The sequence below is a fragment of the Microchirus variegatus genome, assembly GCF_963457635.1.
Source record: "Microchirus variegatus genome assembly, chromosome: 15".
In the NCBI taxonomy this organism is placed as follows: domain Eukaryota; kingdom Metazoa; phylum Chordata; class Actinopteri; order Pleuronectiformes; family Soleidae; genus Microchirus; species Microchirus variegatus.
Window position 1 is genome coordinate 12,189,958 of NC_139816.1, and position 24,450 is coordinate 12,214,407.

Here is a 24,450-nt window from a genome sequence, read left to right on the forward strand (position 1 = left end):
AAAATGACAATGTGTGTTTCCCAAATCTCAAAATGCTGTCAATGTCGTCTGTTTTGAATTGTCTACAAAAAAATCTATTGTTACTAAATCATTTGTGTGTTCATATGGGTTTACTCTCAACCTTCTCGCTCTTGAACACTGGATCGCCTAAAAAAAAAGATGTCACATGAAGCACATTTCCTCATGGAACTGCTTTTTTTCGGTGTCTTAAGTGTTTTTATCGTCCAAACCACAGTCAGAAATGTTGGTCCTCCTCTACAGCCGCAACACTTGCTCAAACGGATGTTCTGGACAAGACTCATTCGCTGGGCTCGTATCTGAAAGGCACAGTGGGATGAATGTCAGGAGGTTAAAGTAAGGGAAAGGTTAAAGGTTAAGGGAGGCAGCAATGCAACATTATGGATGTGAAATGCTGGAAAACGCGAAGGAAGAAGAACGGAGTCAGTTCTGTGAGTTACGGACACTACACAGCAGCCATTTTGACATGTTTGAGCTGGTAAAGCACAGATGTTGCAGATTACAAGAACAATGACTCTGTTCAGTTCATGTAAATCAGGACCAGAATGAACCCAGTAAATCAGTCGTACATGTAGTAAGATAGGATACGATAGGCTTTATTGTCATTGTATATGCAGAACAGCAAAACCTTGACATTTCTTTGGCAATTCTTTGGTAGAGCTTTGTTCTTCTATTTCCTTGTGCTTGCCAAAAGGTGTTTTGTTGGAGGTGCCTTTTTAATCTTTGACATCAAATTCAATGACTTTTCAGGGACTTTCCATGACCGGATGTGCTGACACAGCTTAAGATGGGAGGGAAACTTGTCAGAGCCGCTTCTCCCATGGCGTCCACTTTTATTGATTTGCAGCATGCTCTGCATGTGGACCAGTCTTTGTAATTTTCTTTTGTGAGACAGAGACATTTGAATTTGCATTTCCCATGCATCACGTCATTTGCTCTCTCTTGGCTAACATTGTTCTGCACGGAATCTCACGTCAACGGCAGAGAGAGAGACAACACCGCTAGTATTTTTACGACTTGATGTTTGTTCCATGTAGGCCTAGTCTACACACATCAAGCAATGCAAGGCACATGAAACGGTATGGGTCGTGACAAAATATAAACTAAACTTGTGTCTTGCACAGAATTCAAGCACTTGCAATGGCCCATGACAACACAAACACTTAACAGAACCTCCTCACCTCTGCAATCGTTTTCTGATTTCTTTGATTTGCTCGTTTTTCTTGGTCAGGATTTCCTTCATGTTGCGGTACGCTGCAGTCTGCTGGAACTTCTTATCCAACTCCTAAACAACATGCACATAAAATAAACATGAACATAATGTCATGAAAGTGTTTGTTCTGTCAAAGTCTTGTTCTGAATACACTAAGCAAACTTTAAAAAAAAAATTAAAGTTAATGGAAATATGTGAAAACTAGTCCTGGAAATATACTTATATAATTCATTTTGTCGTCACCCTGACCATGTTTAGTCAGAGCAGTAAGTGTAAATAAGCTTCAGCCTATAAACTTTTTTCTTTGTCTATTAATCAGTCTATTGGAGACACACCTAAATAAATAAAGGGAAAAATATCAAAATGAACTCCAAATGTCAGTCCTGGCAAAGAAATTCTTCAATATGCTCATGTTGACTTTCATTCTCAGGAACTGACATCATCATCATTACTGCGTGGGTGTGGTCTGATCAGACTTGGCCTGGCAACATAAACAACAAACCAAACCCTTCGAGCACTAAAAAAATAAGTTTGTGTGACATCATCTGTAATAAGAGACATGATGCACTCAAACCAACTGTTTTCACTTCAGCATCACAGACAGAAAACATGTTTTCTTTGGGGCATTTCACTTGAGGTGATTGTTAGTGTCACTGCTGAATAGAGACCGCAGTCGTGTACCTTCTCTGCCAAGGACAGCTGCTCCTGCACTCGAAGCAGCTCGTGTTTGGCAGACACCAGGTTCTCCTGCAGGTCCTTCTGGGACGCGGCGTTGGCACTGAGCGACCGCTGGTAGTCGCCTTTCAGAGCTGCCACTGTGTCCTCCAGACTGTTGATCTCCTGGGATTGAGCAGCAAGCTAGAAGCAAAAACAAACAACACAGTGGATTAATACGAGACACATGGACATATAGTACTCTGTTTACTGTCGTATGCACAATAAAAATAAAAAACACAGCTGTTTAAACCAGTCATTCCCAGAGAAGGGGGTTGGGAGCCTCTAAATGGGTCACAGTAGAGATTTCTTGATCTGTTAAAAAATATTTGGGTTCACAAGGCGGTACAGTGGCCTGCAGTGTTGCCTCACAGCAAGAAGGTTACCGGTTCAAATACTGGATCAGCTGAAGGCCTTTCAGTGAGTTTGCATGTTCTCCCCTGGTGTACGGTGGGTTCTCTCCGGATAGAAACATGATTAGTTCAAGTGGAATTTCCAGCCTTTTTTATAAGATTTATGAAACAATTTCTATTCAAAATGTGTAATTTTCAAATAAAAAATAATTATATTAGGTGTTGCCGAAATGGCTCTAAAAAAATACTGCAAATGTAGTATTGACAGCATGTGTGAAAGTTATACTGTGTATATTGCAATTTATATGTTAAACGGGTTAAAAAGGTTTGGGGAAACTACTTTAGAGATCACCACGAAAAGAAACCTGGGTTTACACTCAAGAAATTGAGCTTGAAAACAAATGTGGTGATAATAGACATGGTCATGGTAAAATAAAGTGGAAATCATGTATGAGTTTGTGTTATGTGGGATTTTAAATGCGTTCTCGGCTACAGTTTTTTGGTCAATTTATTCATAGTTATTACTATGATGACTGTGGGATTTTTTTCTCCAGTCATTACTTACTTTTTGCTTCAGGTACAGACATAAGCACAGCTTAAATACAAAATCTTATAGATTAAAAAAAGGAATTTATCTATGTTGAAGTGAATGTAATGAAACTACAGAATGGACACCTTCTATTTCTACTCATTAGAAAGCACTCTAATCAGCTACATACGTACCATTTCAGATCCAAGTCGGCACAAAGAAGCACAATGACAGACAGTGTTGAGATGTTAAATAATTATTATGGAGTGAAAGTAGTAAAATGGAAATGAAACCTCAACACAGAATGCTGATGATGTTACTGATACTGTACGTACCTGCTGTTCACCTTGCACCTTCTGCAGATCCTTCAAAGCTCTCTCTGCTCTGGTTTTCTCATCTAGTGCACTCATTGCCTGAGTGGGGGAAAAAACAATCAGAGCAGGAAGTTAATAATGTAAATAAGTTGACCTGAATATGGTGCGTGGTATGTGACTGATTTGTATACCTGTGATTCTATAGAACGCAGCCTTGCTTTCAGTTTGTTGTTCTCCTCCTGTAGTCTCGCTATCTCCTGAGGAAATGATGAGCATAGATTCTGCATGAGCGCGTGAATCTCATCACGATGACAATACGATGTCACGAAATGAATCCGCATGTGAAAAGTTGCTTTACCTTGTTGAGAAGTTCAGAAACCCCACCTTCATTCAGCGGCGCTAACTTGGGTTTGCTTATTTCCTGGTTAATCTGGTAGACAAAATAAACACTGTAAACATGTCCTTGAGTTATTTAAAACAATGCTTAATGCAATAGTTTTACTACAGAATAGAGCCACAGACATCACTAATAAAACTGGTAATGATGATGATGATAAAAATCTGTTTTATTTTTAAATCCCATATTTTAATGCAAATAATGTTAAAGGTGCCATATGTAAGAATGTGGCCAAAAACGGTTACTACATTCAAATTCCAAATACAGAGGTCTTTTACGTTTCATTTTCTGACGTAACTGGCAACCCGTGGTTGCTCGGCAGCTGAGACTCTACTGACTGCAGTGATTGGTAGACGGCGGTAGGTGGCGCCACATGCCAAAACATGATTTCAAAACATAATCATGATTTGCAGTCTGCAAAATATTTTTTTTAATGCAAATATTTTGGCTGTACTGTTGTTGTTGGTGAGTACAGTTTGTTATATGAATATTATTCCTGTGTCTTTGTAACATATTTGGAGGATTTTATAGCCAGTTGCTTTAGATCTATTACATAATGCATGGCTTATAAAAAAAAATCAGTGTTTTTAATGATTTGTGGCCATTTTTGAGGTATATAAGTTGATTCTAATTATGTGCATGCATTTGTACATACATATGTATGTATATTTTTCCTGCATATATTTTGTGAATTATGTGGGACGGGCATGTTCCTGCCGTCTGCGCTTATTCAATCACCGCTGTGCGTGATTGTTTGACTTTTTCCTACGCCGACCGCCTCTACGCGACAATTAAAAAAAGTTCTTCCGCTACATCTAAAGATGTTGAGTGTCTGCTTTTAAAGAAAGGTGTGAACAGAGTGCTGTATTTCAAAGTCGGTTTGTTTTTCCCTTGTGAGAAAATATCAAATATCACACCCTTTAATAACGCGTGTAAAACCACACATGTCGGTCACAGAGGAGTATCACTTCTGAACTGCATGTCTTCATATCAAGGGCAGCTGGCCTGATATATAAAACGACGTTGACTGTACAGGCGTGCTGCTATCGTGCTGCTATCGAGTTACTGAGCTTCATGTGGGTGGAAATGCGCTTTGAACACATGATTAATGGGCGACTCCGGCGCTGGTGATGTTGTAAGGTCGACACATGACCGAGCTGCACTCAGTACTCACCTTATCCGCGGATTTGAAGTCAGTCTTCTCAAATTCAGCCACTTGTTCTAACAGCTCTCTGTGTGGAAAGAGACGAGCAAAGAAAAGGGAAGGGAAGAAAAAAATCAGAAAAAGAAAGCAAAGATTGTGGAATTCTGGGTTGATTCACGTTCTGTGTTTTATCTTTGTGGCAGGAACAACAATGGGTAATACTTTACATTACAGTACAGTAACAGTATGGTAATCATTTTGTAATATAGATGTAATATTGTCTTTTTGTAATGTACTTTACCGCAATAAGAATTGCAATAGTGTGGTGAGAGGGAGAATATATTACAGTAGTATGCTATTTTCAATGTAATGTGATGATACTTACTGTACTATTATACTGTGTTACTGTAATCTAAAGAATAACCAAAAATGTTTAAAAGCACAAGACAATCACACTATCTTTGAAATATCACAAATTCAATCATGCAAATTTAGAAATAACCAGCATTTTTAAAGCCTCTTATTCAACTACTTTTGCATAAAAAGTCCAGATAAATGTCAGCAGATGTTAACTCGCTTAGTAACAGTTCTTAAAGTAAATATTCTATAAGCATCAATGAACATATTTAAGTGACTGACTGTCCATCACTTTACACTTTCATCTTCCCAGTATTTGGAGGTTGTGAATGTTTGGCAGCGAGAATAAAACACCCTTGTTTTTGATGACAGTTTAACACGTATGCTTAAAGACATAGCCCTGTGGTGAACAGATCAGCTTTTGAAATAGCTTAAATGTGGTTTATAGGAAGCAGTTGAGCGCACGTAGAGTGTGACACGGGGCGTATTCCTCGATTTAGACACCGTATGTATCAGTCACGTAGGGCTGAGCCCTGCAAAAACACAAACACAAAAAATCTTTGAGGCCTCTTCATCCACCCACATGTAAATTACAAACAAAAATGACTAGAGGTTCCAGAGGTCAAAAGTTCACCTGAATGTCACATGTACTGTGGCGTTCCACAGGGTTCACAAAATGGTTCTTTACTTTTAAGTAGTCAACTGCAGCTGTTTGTAAATGTTTTGTCCTTTTTATTTGACATTACAGATTATAATTTGTCCTCTTCTTCTTCTAATAATAATAATAATAATAGTAACTTCCAGCATGCTGCCCCCCCCCCGTCACAAAAACACAAACAGGATTGTGTTTTTGTGACTGCGCACAAAAACACAATCCTGTTTTTGTGCGCAGTTCTTCAGTGTGGGTCAATCTCACAGGCACAAAGAGGAAGAGGAGGACATGTTCCATTTGACTTCCAAATATGAACATCAAAGTCAATATACACATTAACTCAGTACAACTTAATTTTTTTTACATACACGTCTCCTTTAAACTGTTAATTGTTGTTATCTTAAATTAAATAGGACCTGTTCTCTGAGGCCTGGCTGTATTTGCAAAAAAAAAAAAACATTGAGTGCTGCTTTACCGAAAATGGATCAAGAATCTAGTGAAGATGCTGCAAGGACTTCTAAGGTACTGGTGTCACATGCACATGCCCATACTGCTCTCACATAAGTTCTGGTTAGATATAATGTCATCACATATGTTCATTTGTGCCACTTCAAAACTCATAAAAACATGAGCTGCTGATAATTGATAGATAGAATATGTTAACTTTATATGATAATCAAATGGAAAAATCATCACCAAAACGTATCATGATTTCGCTGGGATTAAGGATTAAACATGTTCAAATAATGATTTTCATATATGATATAGACTTTAATCCGCAGAAGAAGACAACGTCTTACTGGTGCAGTTTTAACACCATTAGGGATTATTAATAAAAGATGTGATATGATGTAAATTTGGTTGAGCTGACCAACAAAAGCAGTGAAATTAAGACAAGCGCTCTGATTTTTCAGCTTTTTAAATGTGAATATTTTCTTTCCTCCTTAACGCAAATAAATCATTATTTGTTGCTGAATAATTGAATAACTTTGATTTGTGGACAAAACAAGCCCTTATTCAAAGTAGAGGACCTTTCGTCCCCAATATGACGGTGCGCTGTGAGTTAAGAGGCCGAACCCAGTCCTTAAGAGGCCGAACCCAGACCAAGTTGCTTTGCTCGGTCAAAGTCTCAACCATCCTTCTCTCTCAGATTATTAGACCTACATTATACTGAAAGGTTATTACATATGTATACATATATATATATATATATATATATGTGTAGGGGAGTTTTTTTGCTCACCTGTTCTCCAGTTCAGAGATATCGCTCTGCAGTCGAAGGTAAAACTTCTCAGCCTGGGAGAAAAGCTGCCTGAGCAGCAGCACATTGGTGTGGGCTGTGTTGATGAGCTCCATCTCCACCTCCCCACGCACCACAGCCTGCAGCCCGTCCAGCATCTCCCTCACCTCGTCCACCGTGAAAGTTTCATCCACGAGCCTTTACACAAAAACACATGTGCGCGTGAATATAGTACTTGGCTGTTGAGAGCATTTCTAGCTAAAATACTACAGAGATATTCTGTGGTATTATTCATCGAATATTTGAAAATAAGTTTAGAGGAGCAGCTTCAAGATGCATTCAAGAAACCTTGTACAAATCATCACTTCTGCAGTACACTGACTAAATGTTTGCTGCTGCTGCCACCTTGTGATAATAGCTGCAGCACAATTGAGGTAGTGATTGGAGTAGAAAGACTTGCTTTTTATTAATGCAATTGTTGATAAAACATTTGTTTTGCCTCTTTGAATATACAGGGAATTGTCACAGTAACTAATCAACATCTTATAACCAAGTGAATAATCAAATAAGCAAATACTCATACCCATCCCTTGTTGAAAGTATGTATTGTAAAGGTCCAGTGTGTAAAGTTTAGGTGAACTTATCTTTATTTGGTAGAAACTGAAGATAAAATAGTTATCCTTAATATTAGTGTAATTAGCGTATCATATTGTGATTGTATGATTGTATGTTGTTATGATTTACATTTATTTCCACAATGACACCAAAAAGAACAATTACCTGCTGTCTTTGAGTTCCTCGAAGCACGAATCAATAGTCTTGAGCCTCAGCACCCTCTTTGACCGTGCAAATCGCATGTAATTGATGACCTCATGCTGATGGTGTTCGTTGAACCCAAATTCAGCCTATGTGGAGAGAAAAGCAATTAAAAATGTTACGAGCGTAACAGAGCAACATGTAAAAGTTGTAACAGTCTATTTTCAATACTAACAATGCAATAAACTATACATAATACACACACAGAGGCCAAAAAGCAGAATGTGTATATTAATACAAAAAAAACAGCAGAAGGAACAAAATACATTGTATTCATTGCTGCATCCTTTATAGACTAAACCTGATGAAATAATCTGTAATTCAGCATTTAGAAGCTGCAGCTCAAGAACAACTGACTTGGTCTTAGAGAAAGACCTGACAACTTGACAATTTTTTATTACTGTCATCGTCACAAATAAAACTTCACAACCTCCATACACAATCACCGCTGGTTTTCCTTTTATATACATCTGTGTTTTCATGAAAAATTTTTTTATGAACAATTCTGAATTACACTGTAACGTCAGACTATTGGTTAAATGTCCTGATGCTAGTCATATTAAATACATTGAAATGAAATTAGGCTTTCCCACAACAAATAAAGTTTACAATGACAGTATAACACAAGTAAAAGTGGAGAAAACAGTATTATGGCCCTCATGGAGATTATTATAGCAAGCACAACTAGCTGATCTGCTAACTCGAAGAGGATTTTCATATAAGACAGGCCCTGTTCACATGAGCTAACAAACACACACACAAACACACACATTACGGTGTATAACTTTATTGGTCCACGAATTTAGCAAAGCAGTGCTTAATGTGTAGCATGCTAACAGGTAGCCGGACATAGACCGCAGATAAAAGCATTAGCAACTACTCACCATGGTGGCTGTGCAGCTAACGTCAACCTAACTAAGTTAGCTAGCTCGCAGTCTGTGCTGGCGCGACGGAAAACGGAGGATTGAACCTTTACTTGAGACCACGCGGCGAACTCCCAACAAGCTAAAGGTGATTATCTGGAGACGAATGTCTACACAAACTCAAAGTTGAACTCGTTAAAATGCTGCCGTTATAGGGGGTTATTTCATGTCTCTAAGATTATCTGTTAGCCAGCCTAGCTACACCGCTTGTGTCTAAAGTGAGAATGCCTTGGCAACGGAGAATAGCGTCATCACCTTGGTTACGAGAGGTGCGTTCAATTGCACTACGTACAAAACAAAACCCACCAAAAAACGCCCTAATGCAGGTCAGTTGTTAGATAGAACAAGATAAATAGACTGTGTGAATAAAAATATTATGAGTTTAATGTAGATGATGGAAAGTATAAAAAAAAACATTCGAAAGTAAGAATTAAATACTGTGCAATTGTTGTGCAACTTTGCAATGTATATTTCAATAAGATTATTTCCTAAAAGTGTTATAACATTATCTTGTACATATTCTTTATTCATGTTGGTCCTCAAACTGTGGTACGTGAGCTTCCTCTGGTGGTTCTTTGAGGAAAATACTGAATACAAAATACAAAAATACTGTTCTACTGTATATACCAGGGTATGTGATCGGAGTGGAACTGAGGAATTTTGTGTATAGAAAATGAAACAAATAGTACAATTGTTAAAAATATAAAAATAAAAAATAGATATTTGCCTGTATGTTAACACCTAAATTATTAGTCTTAAACTGTTGCCAGAATAAGATAGTGAATGTTTTCTCCCACTGAGTTTATTGTGTTTAACACTTTAAATATATAACACGTTATCATGATGGCATAATTATTCCAAAAAGGGCACTAAACAAATTACGTGTTAACAATCTGAGGTTGGATTTTTCTGTAGAAAACAAGATGACATACACCATATGACTTTGTATGTTTTGTTGTACTACTTTATTCTCCTTAAACTATTTTTGTTATTGATCATGCAGCATCCATAATGTTTTCAACAACAGATGAGTCATCATTGTAGAGCCTTTATTGGCACATTGGCCGCTTCTCCATCATCCATTCATGTGGGTCCATGTGACCTGGATAAAATCTCCATAGAGATAATGTGCACTGCTTCCTTATTTCCCTCTGACTGAAGCTTGAAGGACATTATTATCCATCTTGTGTGTTAAGGTCCTAAAATGGAAGAAGGAAACTCTTTTCCCTCCTCATGTCTCTCTAGCTGTAATTAAATTAGACTAACGGGCAGCGCATGGTTGGTCAGCTCATCAGATGCCTCATAATGTGACCACTTTCGCTGTCCCGCTCAACTTCTCTGTGCAACATCAGTCAGTTAAAGAGGCCAAGATGTTTCCCCTTTACCTTCAGTCACGGTGAGTCACCTGGAATTTGATATGTAAAGGGACTGGTTTCAGTTTGTGGGGGGTTTTGAGACTCACATTCTGTTGGTGTTACTCTGATTTCACTCTTGTGACAGATCCAAAAGTATCGAATGTTGATGTTCAACAGCTGGTCCAGAAACTACATCAACAAACTTTTTAAAGAAGAACTTTTTAAGATCATTTGTTTGCATAGGGATGCTCAAAAACATGAAAAGAAACATAGTTTCTTTACAAGTAAAGTAAAGTTGTTACCTCTTTAGAACCTTTTCTGTCATAAATTCTGACATTGTCAGGACCAGTCGTCCTCATGGAGACCAAAACCTGGTCCTCATGAGGTAGACCCTAATTTCTGAGGAACTGGTTAAGTTTAGGAGAAAGATTTGAATTGTAGTTAGATTAGGTTAAGGTTACGGTTAGGCATTAACTGGTTATGGTTGAGGTTTCTAAATGAATGAAAGACAATATCTGTGCAAACCTGTGCATGTGTGTGTGTGTGTGTGTGTGTGTGTGTGGGTGTGTGTGTGGGTGTGGGTGTGTGTGTGTGTGTGTGTGTGTGTGTGTGTGTGTGTGTGTGTGTGTGTGAGAGAGAGAGAGAGAGAGAGAGAGAGAGAGAGAGAGAGCGAGAGACTAGTCTCAGTCTGTAGACATTATGGCGTTTTACTTTGTGGAGTACTGTAAAATACTGCAGTTACGGTACTACTGCATTAAAGACAACTGTCCCTAGAGGGCGCAATAGTCACATTAACAGATATAATAATTGCATCAGACTTCAGATGTAAAACCACAAGCTCCTTATATCAAGATGCTAGAAATGTACAATGTTAAAACAACAACAACAAAAACTATAATAAATAATAAACAAACTATAATGTATATATATATATATATATATATATATATATATATATATATATATATATATATATATATATATATATATATATATATATATATATATATATATATATATATCAAACGTTTAAATTATTTAATTTCATGTAAAAATATATTTATATATATGTGTGTGTTTATTACAGTTGTACATGTTATTATATACTTTATTATTATCATTATTACTATTAGTAGTAGTAGTATTATTATTATTATTATTATTATTATTATTTCATTTACATCACAAACACTTTTACTTTGAAATTCTGTGAAATATAATTTTGAATATCGTTGATTTTAAAGCTAATTTCACCACATAGTTAAACTATTTTCACATTACCAGCGCCCTCACGACCAGACTGAGCGCTCCCCGGTCGGTTTCGGCTTCATTCATTAATGTAAACGCAGATAAAAGTGATAAAATAACTGATCTCTGGTCAGGTACCTCGGCAATTCCGCGTCCGGACAAAACCAATCAGCTGACAGCCGCATGACAGGCAGGCCTCGCGCAAGCGCAGCAACGCAGTTTAGGAAGCAGGAATAATGGCAGCGTCCTGAGCGCTGTCGGGGGGGCTGTACGGCGCAAACTGAGCACTTCATCATCAGAGTGGGAAAAGTGAGAAGCAGCGGCCGCACTCAGAGGAGGGTGGGGGGCTGAGGGACGCCTACGAATAACACCCGTTATCGAATTGACAGGTAAACGCACACGTTACCACCTGCCACCCGCTCTCTTCCATGTTTGCTTGACAGAGCTCCGCTGCTAATGCGACTTAGCTTCGCTTCTCCACAAAACCCGAGTGATGTGCTAGTTAGCCGATAGCATTTGGCTAACCAAACATTAGCCTGCACCCCTTTATTTCTGCGTTTGGCAAACAAACACCGATAACACATGCATCTGCTGCTATCTGAGGTTCAGATAAGATGGGGCGGCAGTATCGACAGCATTAAAACAGAGCTGTCGTGCTTGTTTTTAGTCTCATTGTACATCGCGAAAGGCCTGCTGCAATGAAGCAGAGTTTGGCTAGTTTCTTGAGAGCCAGGTAACGTTCATGTTGCTTGTCATGGGTTTGGTTGACAGATTGGGAGCTAGCCTTGTATTTATTCAGGTGGATTTAAGAATCATCGTTAATCTTTTGTATTTGTAATTGTATTGGTTTTATCTTTATATCTGAATGCATGTGCAAATCAATTAGGCAAGTGTATATCAAATTTGCAGTGGGTGTTATATTGCATTTTTAAGTGAAGCTTTAGGGTTAAGGTTCCTGTCTTGGTGAAGAGATTGCTTCATATAGTTGCGAAGAGAGAAGGCATTGCAACAGAGAAAGTGTTAAAAAGGAAACCACATTGCAGAAATGAGTTTTGGCTAATTCATATTTGATTCTGATGTATCAGATGCCTTTATTTTTTCCCATTGACCTCATTGTATTTACTCTTTTGTGAATGTTTAGGTGTGGTGTAGTGGCTTTGTGTTCAACACAAATTGAGCTGGAGATATAATGATGTCAGCACATGACAGGTTAACCTTTGAACCTGTTGGTATTCTGTTCTTTAGAGAAACAGCTGATCCAGCAGCTATAAGAATTCAGGAACCTACATAAAGTTTCATATATCAAATTATACATTTCTGACAAAATAGTGTTTGCAGAGTATTGAAAATTAGTTTTGACTCGCACTATGCAGTTGTTTTGGCCATGGTTAGATTTGTTGTTTTAGCCATGCTTTAATGAACATAAGGTATAATTTTTTCTTAAGCACTTTATTTGAAAATGTCCAGAGAATATGAACAACAGTATGACCCCAGTTTGTCCTGCCATCAAGACAAATATCTGGTGTAAACAAGGTCTATTACCCCAGGTTTATTCGAGACATGCTTCATACACGTCATGTTGCATGAGTTAAACTCACTGACAGCTTGCAAATATATACAACCAGACTTCAGTTATAAAATTTCAAACCGCCAATGATCACATAATTTGACAGACATAAAAACAACAAAGCCGGTGATGCCCTAAGACTTTTGCACAGTACTGTATACTGGATGTGTTAGTTGATTACCCTGTAAAAATGCTTTCTCTTGCAGTTTATTAGTTTTTCAGTCTTGTTAACAGTGCTGTTTGGTTGTACACAAGAGCCACAACACATTACAACAGCTAAACACAAATGCCTACAAGATATGCTTTGTTATAGCTGAAAAGGTTGTGAAAACTGTGTTAATACACTAGAGTTAGGTTTATTTTGCGGTGCCATAAATATTTCTGTTACTGCCATCTCTAATTACTTTTTAAAATTTCCAAACTCAGCCTTTGAATTATTTGCTATTGATCTGCATACAGGCAGGAAGAGCTAGGAGGGGTGATCACATGACACAATCCTGGAAGCAGCCTTTTTTTTTCTCGAGCCAGCACAATCTACTAAAAACTTCACTGCTTTCTATGTTAGCAGCAAATATCATTCTCTGTGCTTTGATATTTTTCCTTTCACCAGCCGTCAGCTTTAGGATAGGCTCAGTATTCTGTTGTGTATGGAAAACTTGGCTGTGGACAGTTCCTTGCACATTTGTTTCTCCAGTACAGGCATCAGTCATTTGTTTTCATCCAGTAACGCAGCACCAAAGACTAGTCTGTATTTGTGTCTTGCTCTCTTTAAACACCAGACACTTGTCCTCTTGATGACTGGTGGATTCCTTCATGCGAACCTCATGTGAATTTTTCTGTTAACTGCCTCATTTTGGTTATTAAATGGAGAGGAAGGAAAACTGGAGTCAGATTTTTCCAGGATCCTGGAAGAGTGCTGACACAGGTTCCCCTTGTCACAGTGCAGCCGAAAGCAAATCACTGCAGTAATGACAGGAGAGGCAGTATTTCTCTCCCTGTTGTCCGCTAAAGTCTGGGCATCTCTAATTAGTTTCATCTCTAATCAGTCACAAAGCATCACACTTATTAATCATCCTTTTGCTTTGTATTGTGTAACCTAGGAAGGAAGTGCCTCAGACCGCTGTCTTACTGGAAAATTACAATGATTTTTCATCTAAATTAGACACCAGGTCTGTTTGTCTAAAATGGATCAATGAGCCACGCAGGCTTTGTACTGTATTGACAGTGGCCCACTGTTGTGTTGTTTTTCCTGCAAATGTTATCAACATTGAGTGGAAGACCTTTAGTTCCTTTCTGTTCTTGCTAAATATACTCAATCCCAGATATTCTGTTTGTGTGAGATGAGTGGAGATTCAAAAAAGGGGAGTGTTGTAATAAATTGCCAGTTCAGAAACTGCATTGATGCTATGGCTTGTAGCCGAAGTAATGAGAGTGAAGAATGAGTGGAATCAACTCTATTAGTTCTGTTACTGTGGGAGTGTCTGGTGGGAGTCTCTTCATCTGAGCTGCAAAATGTTGAATGATAGTGTGAAGTGTGTAGCAGTATGGTGCCATGTGTTATATAAACTTGAGGACTTGTAAAAGTCTAGGTACATATGTCACATGTTAACTGACCAAGATTCTGAAGTGTAAGATAATATATATATATATATATAATGCTCAAAAGGTATTTCACTTTTTTATTTTCTGAACACTGTGAATGCTGTATGTTGTTTGGATACATAGAAAGTCTAATTTCTTCTCTCTGTCGTGTTTAGGTCTTTTGAAAAGATGAATGTCGTCAAAGAAAACAAGGACCTGGCCTGTTTCTACACAACCAAACACTCCTGGAGGGGAAAGTAAGACACACATTTTTAAGCCTCAATGATAGGATTTCAGGGCTGATATTGTCTTTTTTCACACATGTGTATTAGTTTACAAAACAATAAAAACCTCACCTCTTGTCTTCATCACCCTGTAAAAGGAGGTGTGGGAAACTCATGAAAATCTGACTCAGTGCTTCCATTGTATTGACTTCCTTATCTCAGCTTAGGATAGCAGGCCTTTTGAACACTGGTCAGCAGTTGTGTGACCAGCCGCAAAATATCTCCTCAAGAAACAGATATGGAGAGTAAATGCAAAACTGAGTGATGAGGAAATCTATACTGATGACCATTAATTGTAGAGAAACATACTCATATTTCTTCACACAAGTGTAGGGCTATTCTTCCCCCTTCTTCTTGGTATTATTAAGCTACTGTAGGTTTTAAATTAATAAGGCTATTGCAGTGTATTCAATTTTGAATATGACTAATAAATCTTTTGAGTGAAACCCAAAATTCAGTGGGTGGCTGAAGATCAGTTTACTAAATGATTTCGTGTTGATGAAACAAATATAACATTGTACCAATAAGGCAACTTTTCAGATTTGAAGCTAAAAAAGTTGGAAAAGCTGTGAAAAATCGAAAACACAAGGCAGAACTCCGTTGTTCTGCTGACGTTGGCACCGTTTTGCTTCTTCTTTGAGTAAATTGGTGGTTCACACACTCGGAAAGATAAGTTACATGATTTGTAATTGGTTAACAAATCATTTCAAGTTATGTTTGTTAAATTATTTGAAACTTTTTTTTATTTATTATTTTATTCATGACAATTAAACCTACACACATACATCTCAAGATTGTGAAAATTCTGGAAAATTGGTTTGGGGATCTGTGGGTCCTGATGAAGAATGAAGCCAACATACTTTATCATTATCATTAGTTGATCAAATGTAATGCATATTATGTAACTGAATTCTATTTGTGTATAAGATGCCCATTTGTTTTCATGTTATAGATCATAGATAACTGTTAAATTACATACTTAAGTCGATGTAGACCTAAATCTGGACTGGACTACTTAGTCCTCAAACCTAATAGAATGAACAAGCTCCAGTCGGAGCAGTGAGCCAGTGGGATCATATTACCAATACCTGCTCTCTAAATGGCCCCATTAAGGCCATCTATTGACTTGGGTAACTTAACCAGGGCTGCAGAGCATTAGCCACCATCCGAGCTTCATCCTACTAATGCCTCTTGAAGTGTCCAGCAGAGACGAGTGTTGATGTGTATGTGACAGACTGTGTGGAGACTGATGCTGTATCCTGAACAACGCAGTAAACCCACGGTGGTGGTTTGTCTAAATTATTCCATGTGTGTCAGCTGACCTGGTTCCATGGCCCTCGTCCTCCTAAATTGTCATTCCAATATATTTTGACTGTGCAATGAGTCCTGCGTTGGGTCACAAAACATCAGTTAAAATCAGGTGGCTCATCAAAGATAAGAGCAATAGTCGATTTAAAATTCACAGTGATGACTGTCTTTTCAAGGCAAAGTCCATAAAGTAGAAGTGGCAGTCCAAAGGGAAGGCTTTACATCTGACCCACACAGCGGGGATGCTGTTTTGTTGCTGTATATTATTTTGCTGACAAAATGGTCAATAGTTTTTGTAAAATCATCTTCAATTTCTGCAATACAACTGCACCCTGGGCATTGAAATGTATTGGTTTGGCCATCTTTAAGTTTTCTATGAATTAAGGATATTTTTAATTTTTCTATGTGCCTTGGACTTCCACTTATACTTTCATTTATGGATTTTCTCTTCAGATGGAAAGGACGGTCATCACTGCAAATTTTGAATAGACTATTTTGATAGAGGAAGAGAAAGATGAGGGTGCAGTACATGGAACTTGCATAGATAAATGAAAATGAAACCTTGATGTTTATGAATGCCCGTCTGCATGTCGAGACTGGTTTTTGTGCCTCATGTGAGGGTCACATCACGCTCCCACTGGCTGACTAATTCATGGTCCTTGTGTAAAGGACATACTCTGGTCAAATGCAGTTCAATAGATTTGCTCTGTCTGAAGCATGTGCAATTTTCTGCACTTTTAAAATTGTTGAAATCCCACAGAGCAATAAAAGGCCAACAGAAAGGTGTTCTGTCAGCATTTCCTCTTTGAGCTTGTTTCATACCAACCATAAAAATCATGGGCTTCTTTTGTCTACAGTTGGTTGTAAATTATGAATGCTAACAAGGTACACAGATTCGTAGGTATGTAGCGTGGTAAATGGTGTTCAAATCCAGGGACAGAAATGTGTGTCCATTATTTAGTTAAGTGGACTAAAAGACAGATTTTGTCAGTAGACCGATACATTTTTAATCGTCTGTTTTGCAGGGAATTCAACAGATTTTATTCATATTCATAAGGTGTTGTAGTTTCCACAACTATCTGTCTCATTTCCTTTTGACATGTCTAAAACAAGCGTTTCTTTATGCCACACACTTCATGGTTGCATCGTATGTAAGTAGAGCTCTTAGTGTTGAGTTACACTCAGGTCTTGCGTACAAATTGCTTTTTCAGCAACATTTAAACTTACAGTAGGCTTTAAGTGTTAAAGATAATCTCGGCTTTTAGTGTGGGAGCAGGATTTTTCCTTTTCTCCCTGTGCTCGTGATCTTTTATGATTAAAGTCTTGTGACTTCTGTTTGTATAGTATATTAGATTTTGATGTCATGAGTAACATTTCTGTGATTTTTATACTAATGTCTCATCCAGGCGTTTGGTGTCATTTTAGTGTTTTGCTTGTTTACAAAGTAGATAATTATTTTCTTAAAAAAAGAAAAAAGCCTTGCCTTTGCATGGCTGCATGTTACAGCGTGGCTTCCTTTTATTGTCCAGGGAACAAGAAATACTCAAGCTGTATTTTTAATCAGCCGCTTTATTCACCGTATAATGCCCCTTTGTGACCATGTCTTGTTCTCTCTCATTGTTTAGTATTTATGTTGCTTGTTGTTTTACTCTGTTTCTGTTCAGTCTATGTTTGATGATTATGCAGCAGACAGTGTTTTTTTAAGATTTGTTTTTTATTAAACTAACCTGTTTTGTAGTGAGAAATTTAGATCTAGTTACCCAGATTAGTCTAAATCTTATCAATGGCTTTGAAAGAGGAGAGGCAGTTGAGATTTAGTCTAATACAGGAAGTTGCTTAATGTGATATTATGAAATGTTACAAGCGGAAGGAAAAGACATGCTGCATTCAGTATTCCTGAATGAAGAGTAAAGTGATTTCATCACAACCTGTAAGCTCTAAGCACTTATGCAAAATTGGTTTTACCTAATGCAAAGCACCCTTAAAAACATCAGCAGTTTTTTTCACCTCATTTTTGATAAAGGGAACCTAACATCAACCATTTCTAAACCTAAACAGAAAATTAGAGGGATTTTAGTAATTTTTTTGTTACATTTTATTCCAGTTCTTTTTGAAATTCTGCTCTATGATGGATTACCTGCTGTCAGTATTAGACATCATCGTTACAAAATCGTTGATTTTGTAATCAGTTTATCATCCATGTATCCTTGCAGCCAGAGAAATCTTTTTTATAGATAGGTTAAAGCATGGAAAAAACGCTGGTTATTTAAATTCCTTCCACTTTTTAATACTAATTTACTCTCATCTCATCCCTCAGTTTTCCTTGAAGGTGTAACACCATTTTAGCTTAACATCTCTGTAAACAAAGGTCCATCTACTCATTTTGACTCATTATTTCATTTGAAGATGTCTCGGGAGGCAACTACTGTTTTGCTTCTTACTGCACACTGCAATTGATATGCTTCAATCAGAAAGAAAGAAATGGGTTGTTAGCTCCGTCTTTTCTATAATGCTGTAGTAATATGCTTTGTTATCAGCTAGTTAAATGTGAAAAAAAAATGAAACCTGCATTATTGTCCTTACAGGCACCTACGAATATAGAATTGGGTGTGAAAAAAAATCGACGTACAGAGAATGAATAATTGACGAGGTTTGAGCTGACACCCAAATTAAGCCTGCCACTTAGCACCAAGGTCAAAATGTGTATGGACTCACTCGGAGAGTGATCGGAATCAGTTGTGGTCTCATACTTTGCTGCCCAAGCTGACATAACCGTGAAGAGAGAAGCTCAGTGACAGAAAAGAAAGAGGATACTGTCTAAAAATGACATGGCATTTGTATAATTGAGGAGAAGGAAGGGGACTAACTGTACCATTCGTTTGGATGCAATATTCCACTACGGCCTTCCCTTAGGCTTCTGCTTGTCTGTTTGTGTTTTTCTCATATGCGAATACAAACGCTAAAGTTAGTTTGGACCAGTGTGAGCAATTCATTTCATTACTATTCAGTTACACTGAATATTGGACGCTATCAACCTACACTGATATACATTGGAATTATGTTATGAATGGTCGTCAGGAGAGGAACGAGGAGAAGGAGCAGGATAATTCTGTACAAACCTCCCGTTGTGCTTATGTGACATCAGCGCGGGTGTGATTGGGCGCAGGTGTGATACTAAATATAAGCGTATAATGTGTCATGAACACAAAAAATATAGCCCTTGCAAAAAAACTTGTTCTGTTCATTAAAATATATATTTTTCAAAGTTACTGGGGACCATCTATTGATAGCAGGAGATGATACTGTTAACTTGTCAGATAATATAAACGACTAAAACATCAGACACTTTTATTCTCTGAAAACATGCAAATAAATGGACATGAATCAAAGAAGTGGACATAACCTGTGTAGGGCACAGGATATGCCCATTGTTTGTGTTGCTAGGCAACAGTCAAGTTGGTCCGGTTGCGGACGGTGTGGAGCCATAAAATTTGTTACATAGTAGTAATTTGTAGTTGTTGATAAAGGCAATACAGTCGACTTGCTCTCGACATCATGCTGTTTTGTAAATAACTTGATTTTACTCAGCATTGTTTTGATATGTTCACAGTTGTTTGAATGTTATCATCACCAGACCAGACTTCTTAACGTTATCCTAATGAGGATGTACGAGACAGAAAGGAGTAGAGTCAGCATGTTCATTGTGCAGTGGAGGTGCTAAAAGAACAGGCTGTGCAAGGATGACAATACAACGCATAACGTTCCATCATTCTGTCATTCAACACCTAAGCTTCAATTTTAACGGGGGGAAAAAAACATTATTCTTTCACAAACATAACTCATTTTGAAGCTAAAACACAAAGCAGAATGGATTCATTCTGCTGGAACCTAACCTGCAGAAAGATGTGCAAAATGGAATTTCACACTTGTTTCCTGTTATGTGAAAGAAAACCCACTCCCATAACACTGAGTTTATGTGTGTCATTTCAATGTGAGGGATTGACACAAAAATAACACACACATGAGCAAAGGAACCATGTTAGGATGACCCCACTTTAGTTTATTTTGCATATAAAACATTTAATTAGGAATGAATGTGTTGGTTTTCATATTGCTGTTCTTTTTAATTTGATCGTTTAACTTTATGAACACTAGTTTTCTTCTTATGTTCATATTAAGATTATTATTTACAATTAAGATTGGATTGGGACTCATCACAGAACTGCTCTCATATAATAAGTTGCTGTCGTCTCAGTGGTCTGTCATTTTATCAGTGAGAGAAACTGACTATGATTAGTACAGAGAAATAGTGACAAATATCCGGATCTTAGCTGGAAGTGCTCTCAATGAAAGGGTTAGTGCAAGAATTCGAAGCTTCCTGTTTTCCTGTCATTTGTCATTTTCACTCCAATTCTTTTTGCAATCTGTTCTTATCCTCTTTTTTTTTTTTACTCGTACATGCCTCTTCTCAGCTATTGGAAAATGATCATGATGACGCTTGATGACAACATCAGTATATGTCGCCTTATTGTCATTATCGTCTTTACCTAAGAGGAGGAGTAAAACTGGATAATCGCCTCCAGTTAGTTTTAGTAGATCTTTATTAAAGCGACGAGATAAACCACACAACACACTTTGTTTCCCACGTCCCCTGCTGATGTGAACTGACTTGTTATGCTGTTGTAGGAATTGATGTGGAGTAAACTGACTTTTTTTCTAACTCATCCCATCTCTGTGTTCCAGGTATAAGAGAGTCTTCTCTGTGGGCACGTATGGCATTACCACTTACAACCCAACCACGCTAGAAGTAACCAATCAGGTCAGTATGTAAACAGTGGAACGCCAGTGTCATTCAGGAGCTTCATCTTCACTATAGCTATTGGCACCAGACAGATTTCTGTTGGATGAGCTGTTCTGGACTCCATTTATCCAATAAAATGGAGACAGTGTTTTGAACTAATTTTGCTCATCCATTAAAAATGCACTGTAGTGGATGTGCAACACTTTGCTTTTCACTGTTTTACGCTGATTAGAAATGTGTCATAAACGGTAATGAACCCAACCCAAGGCTCAGAAGAGACATTAATACATTTGATAAACACTTTTGTCAGCTTGTAGCACAACTTCATAATAATGCTTTTATGTTAATTAAACGGTGTTAATGTTGTGTTTGATTGGTGTAAAAGCTAAATAGAGAGACTTGAGTTCAGCTGTGTCTGTGTCATCACACACCTCCAGCTGGCGATTCAATCACCAGTTTACATTGTAGCATCCTGATTAGTACTGTCAGCTCTTTTGTTCTGATGATAATGGGTTTCAGTCAACTTGTTGATATAATTTAGTAGATGATTTTAAATTTCCTTTTACTGAGAGCACAACAGGAGCAGAACAAGTAAAGGTGGTCAATGTGACACTGAGCTAATCAAGAGAGGCATGGGGAGAATATGTATGTACATAGCAGTTGAAGATGGAGACTGTGTGACATAATATCCTGTCCAATGCTGTCACTGCCCAAGTACTAGTGTTGTGCAAACTGGAGTATAAATTGGGCTTTTGTGTATTGTCCATGTTTCAAGTTTATTTATGTGACGTCATCTGAGCTGTTGTGTTCACCAGTGGCCTTATGGAGACATCTGCGGCATCGGACCAGTCGGAAAAGGTCAGGGAACAGAGTTCAGCCTCACATTCCGGAAAGGCAGCGGCAAGAAGTCGGAAACGCTCAAGTTCTCAACAGAGCACCGGACGGAGCTGCTTACAGAAGCACTGGTAAAGAAAAACAGTCCCAGCTGCACCACTTCACCACTATCATTCAGTCATACTAAACAGACTTCTTGCACGTTTCATAAAAAAATATCCCAGAAACCCAGATGTGGTGTTTGATGTCGCGCATTCTTGCTTTCTCACATTGTCATGGCAACACATTTTGCTCTGCTGGTTAGAAAACAATCGCTTAATGTACAATGCTCTGTTTGCAGTGCTTGCAAATCACAGGTCCTTTGACTCACACGCTGTGTTCACCACACGTGTGAATCAGCAGATTAAGAAATAAGCTCATTATCCTGAGGTGTTTCAATACACCCGCCAGGATGAGTTTTAACAAGTGTTACACTTCATTAATTAAACAAGCAGATGTGTCAGTATTTACTTTAATTCAATACCTTTCTTTTTTTTTTCTTATAGAGATTCAGAACAGAGTTTTCAGAGGGAAAGATAACGGGCAGGGTAAGTACTGTGATCTTTAAAAATAATGAGTAATCGATTCGAGTTGACATGTAACTGAATGGTGTCTCACAACATGTTGTGCTCTCCAACAGCGTTACAACTGCTACAAGCACCACTGGAGTGACACGCGAAAGCCTGTGAGTTTAGAGGTGACGCCGGGTGGCATAGACCAGATCGACCCCCAGACAAACAGAGTAGTATGTTCCTATGACTATCGGAATGTAGAGGGCTTCGTCGAGCTCTCTGATTACCAGGGAGGATTCTGCATCATCTATGGAGGCTTCAGCAGGCTCGTATGTAATTAATGAGTGCATGAGTGTGCATTTTTGTGTATGTGCGTCAGTGCAGTTTTTATGTGATGTCTAAGCAAAGTTAAGATTTTACCCCATGTGCCGTTGCCTCTTTTTCTCTCAGCATCTGTTTGCCTCGGAGCACCGAGAGGAAATCATCCGCACCGCCATAGAGCATGCTGGGAATTTTATTGGCATCACACTACGATTGAGGAAAGAGGCTCTGACCTTTGAGGGTTTCGTGACGGACAGGTTGGGGAAGTACAGCTCAGATGAGAGCATCACCTCGCTGGCCGAGTTCGTAGTACAGAAGATCACGTCTCGCCACCCGGTTAGAACACATTGATTTTTTTTTTTCTGTTTGTCAGTGCAGTATGGTTGTAATTGTTAGATTTGAAGCAGTAGATCATTAATGTGATGTCTGTTAAAGAATGTGCCAACATATGTTTAATTAGCAATCCAAATTAGTATATTTTCCTTTTGCCTATTTCTGCTTTTAAATTGTTAGTTAAATTGTTAATTTTGTTAGTTACATGCTTTCTATTTCTTCCAGGAACCAGTTAGGCGTATTCTGGCACTGACAGAGACATGTCTAGTGGAAAGAGATCCTGCTTCATACAACATAGTTACCATCAAACCCTTTGGAGAGGTAAACACTCGTAAACTTAAGTCAAATCAAGTGAAAAAATGTAAAGCCAACACTTGGAACCTTTTCCTCCTCTCCAGTTGTTTTTATGTGAAACTAGATGTTACTACACTGCTTTCCTTTCTTTCATTGATTGCGTTTTCTGTATGTTTTCGCTCTTATTGTCCCCCCAGGTATTTGCTCTCATTTGTGACGTAGAAAACCCCCAGGTGTTTACAGTTGAATTCATCAGGGGCCAGATCAGGAAGTTCTCCTCTACGGAAAGGTACACGTATGAAACGCATACGTCTTTTTTTTTTATTGCATTTGTTGACATTTTTTTGTCAAATGTTTACCTTAGCTTGTTTACCTTTTCTTCTGTACTATGTAAATAGTATTCAAGTTGTCTGTAGCATAGCATTAACACGGGTGCACACACCATCATTGTCCCTCAGCACATCAGTGTAACACATTTGAATACATTTGTGTGTACTCCTGTGTGTGCAGGGACTCCCTGTTAGCCAGCCTCCTTGATGGAGTGCGTGCGTCAGGCAACCGGGACGTTTGCGTCAAGATGGCTTCCACGCAACGAGGGCAAAGATGGGGCCTACTGAGCATGCCCGTCGATGAGGAGGTGGAGAGTTTGCATCTGAAATTCCTGGCAGCACCACCTAGTGAGTCAGACCCCTCAATCTCCATGAGGCTAAATTCATTAATATTAATGTCAAATAACAAAGGTCTCAGTTTGCTCAATACTTAGTGTAATTGTAGTGTAATTAGTCATAATTTACGTTCCCATCAGGCTCAGCTTTGTTGTGTTTTGTTGTAAATAGCATTTGCCAGTGTGCTAGTACACTAACATGCAAGGTAAACATCACTCTTGCCAAACATCAAGATAATAGAATTGTGATCATTGTTATTATGCCAACACATATAGTTCTGTGCAAAAGTGTGAGGGCACCACAAGCTTAAAGTTGGTCTCATATAGTAGTACTTTTAATGAGTAAAAACTTGTAATGCTCAGGCATGTCTTGATAGATTTCGTGTAATAGATTTTTTTTCACAGCAGATATTTGTCGATGTTTAAAAGTAGAACAAACACAGGCTTTAAAAAACAAAACAAAAAAAAAACATTAAATTGAATGTTTTAAGGGTCATGATATTGTTCAAGTGTAAGAGTAGAGCCTACTAAATACTCAGTATACATAAACTCTGTTTGTCGAAGAGTCTCATGAGTCACCATGGAATTAGAGCTGTTATTATAAACTAAGCTTATCAGAAAATAAATGGCTCTTAAATA

General features: G+C 38.1%; 2 protein-coding genes across 2 annotated transcripts in view; one reads left to right on the plus strand and one right to left on the minus strand.

Annotated features, from left to right (window-relative positions):
• Positions 1-200: 200 nt before the first annotated feature.
• Positions 201-7,830, minus strand: lztfl1 (leucine zipper transcription factor-like 1). The gene is made up of 9 exons (XM_083901955.1): positions 7,712-7,830; positions 6,935-7,129; positions 4,713-4,770; positions 3,500-3,571; positions 3,333-3,398; positions 3,163-3,240; positions 1,913-2,089; positions 1,200-1,303; positions 201-317 (listed from the first exon to the last, which is right to left on the minus strand). Exons 1-9 carry the CDS (start codon positions 7,786-7,788, stop codon positions 299-301), a joined length of 846 nt encoding a protein of 281 aa, XP_083758081.1. The 5' UTR covers positions 7,789-7,830; the 3' UTR covers positions 201-298.
• A 3,743-nt stretch (positions 7,831-11,573) lies between these two features.
• The window catches only part of dnajc13 (DnaJ heat shock protein family (Hsp40) member C13), a 28,942-nt gene continuing 16,065 nt past the window's right edge, over positions 11,574-24,450 (plus strand). The window contains exons 1-10 of the mRNA XM_083901909.1: positions 11,574-11,662; positions 14,598-14,678; positions 20,757-20,832; positions 21,630-21,779; positions 22,194-22,235; positions 22,328-22,528; positions 22,650-22,856; positions 23,079-23,174; positions 23,345-23,436; positions 23,658-23,824. Of these exons, the coding sequence (XP_083758035.1) occupies positions 14,611-14,678; positions 20,757-20,832; positions 21,630-21,779; positions 22,194-22,235; positions 22,328-22,528; positions 22,650-22,856; positions 23,079-23,174; positions 23,345-23,436; positions 23,658-23,824 (1,099 nt within the window). The 5' untranslated portion in view covers positions 11,574-11,662; positions 14,598-14,610. The remainder of the gene's footprint in view (positions 11,663-14,597; positions 14,679-20,756; positions 20,833-21,629; positions 21,780-22,193; positions 22,236-22,327; positions 22,529-22,649; positions 22,857-23,078; positions 23,175-23,344; positions 23,437-23,657; positions 23,825-24,450) is intronic.

Bases quoted from the DNA above. Each gene is read 5' to 3' on its own strand.
- lztfl1 (XM_083901955.1), bottom strand. From the start codon at position 7,788: ATGCGATTTGCACGGTCAAAGAGGGTGCTGAGGCTCAAGACTATTGAT. The intron at 4,771-6,934 runs GTGAGCAAAAAA...CTTTCCACACAG, and splicing joins ATCTCTGAACTGGAGAACAG to AGAGCTGTTAGAACAAGTGG. The intron at 3,399-3,499 runs GTAAAGCAACTT...TCATTTCCTCAG, and splicing joins TTTCTGAACTTCTCAACAAG to GAGATAGCGAGACTACAGGA.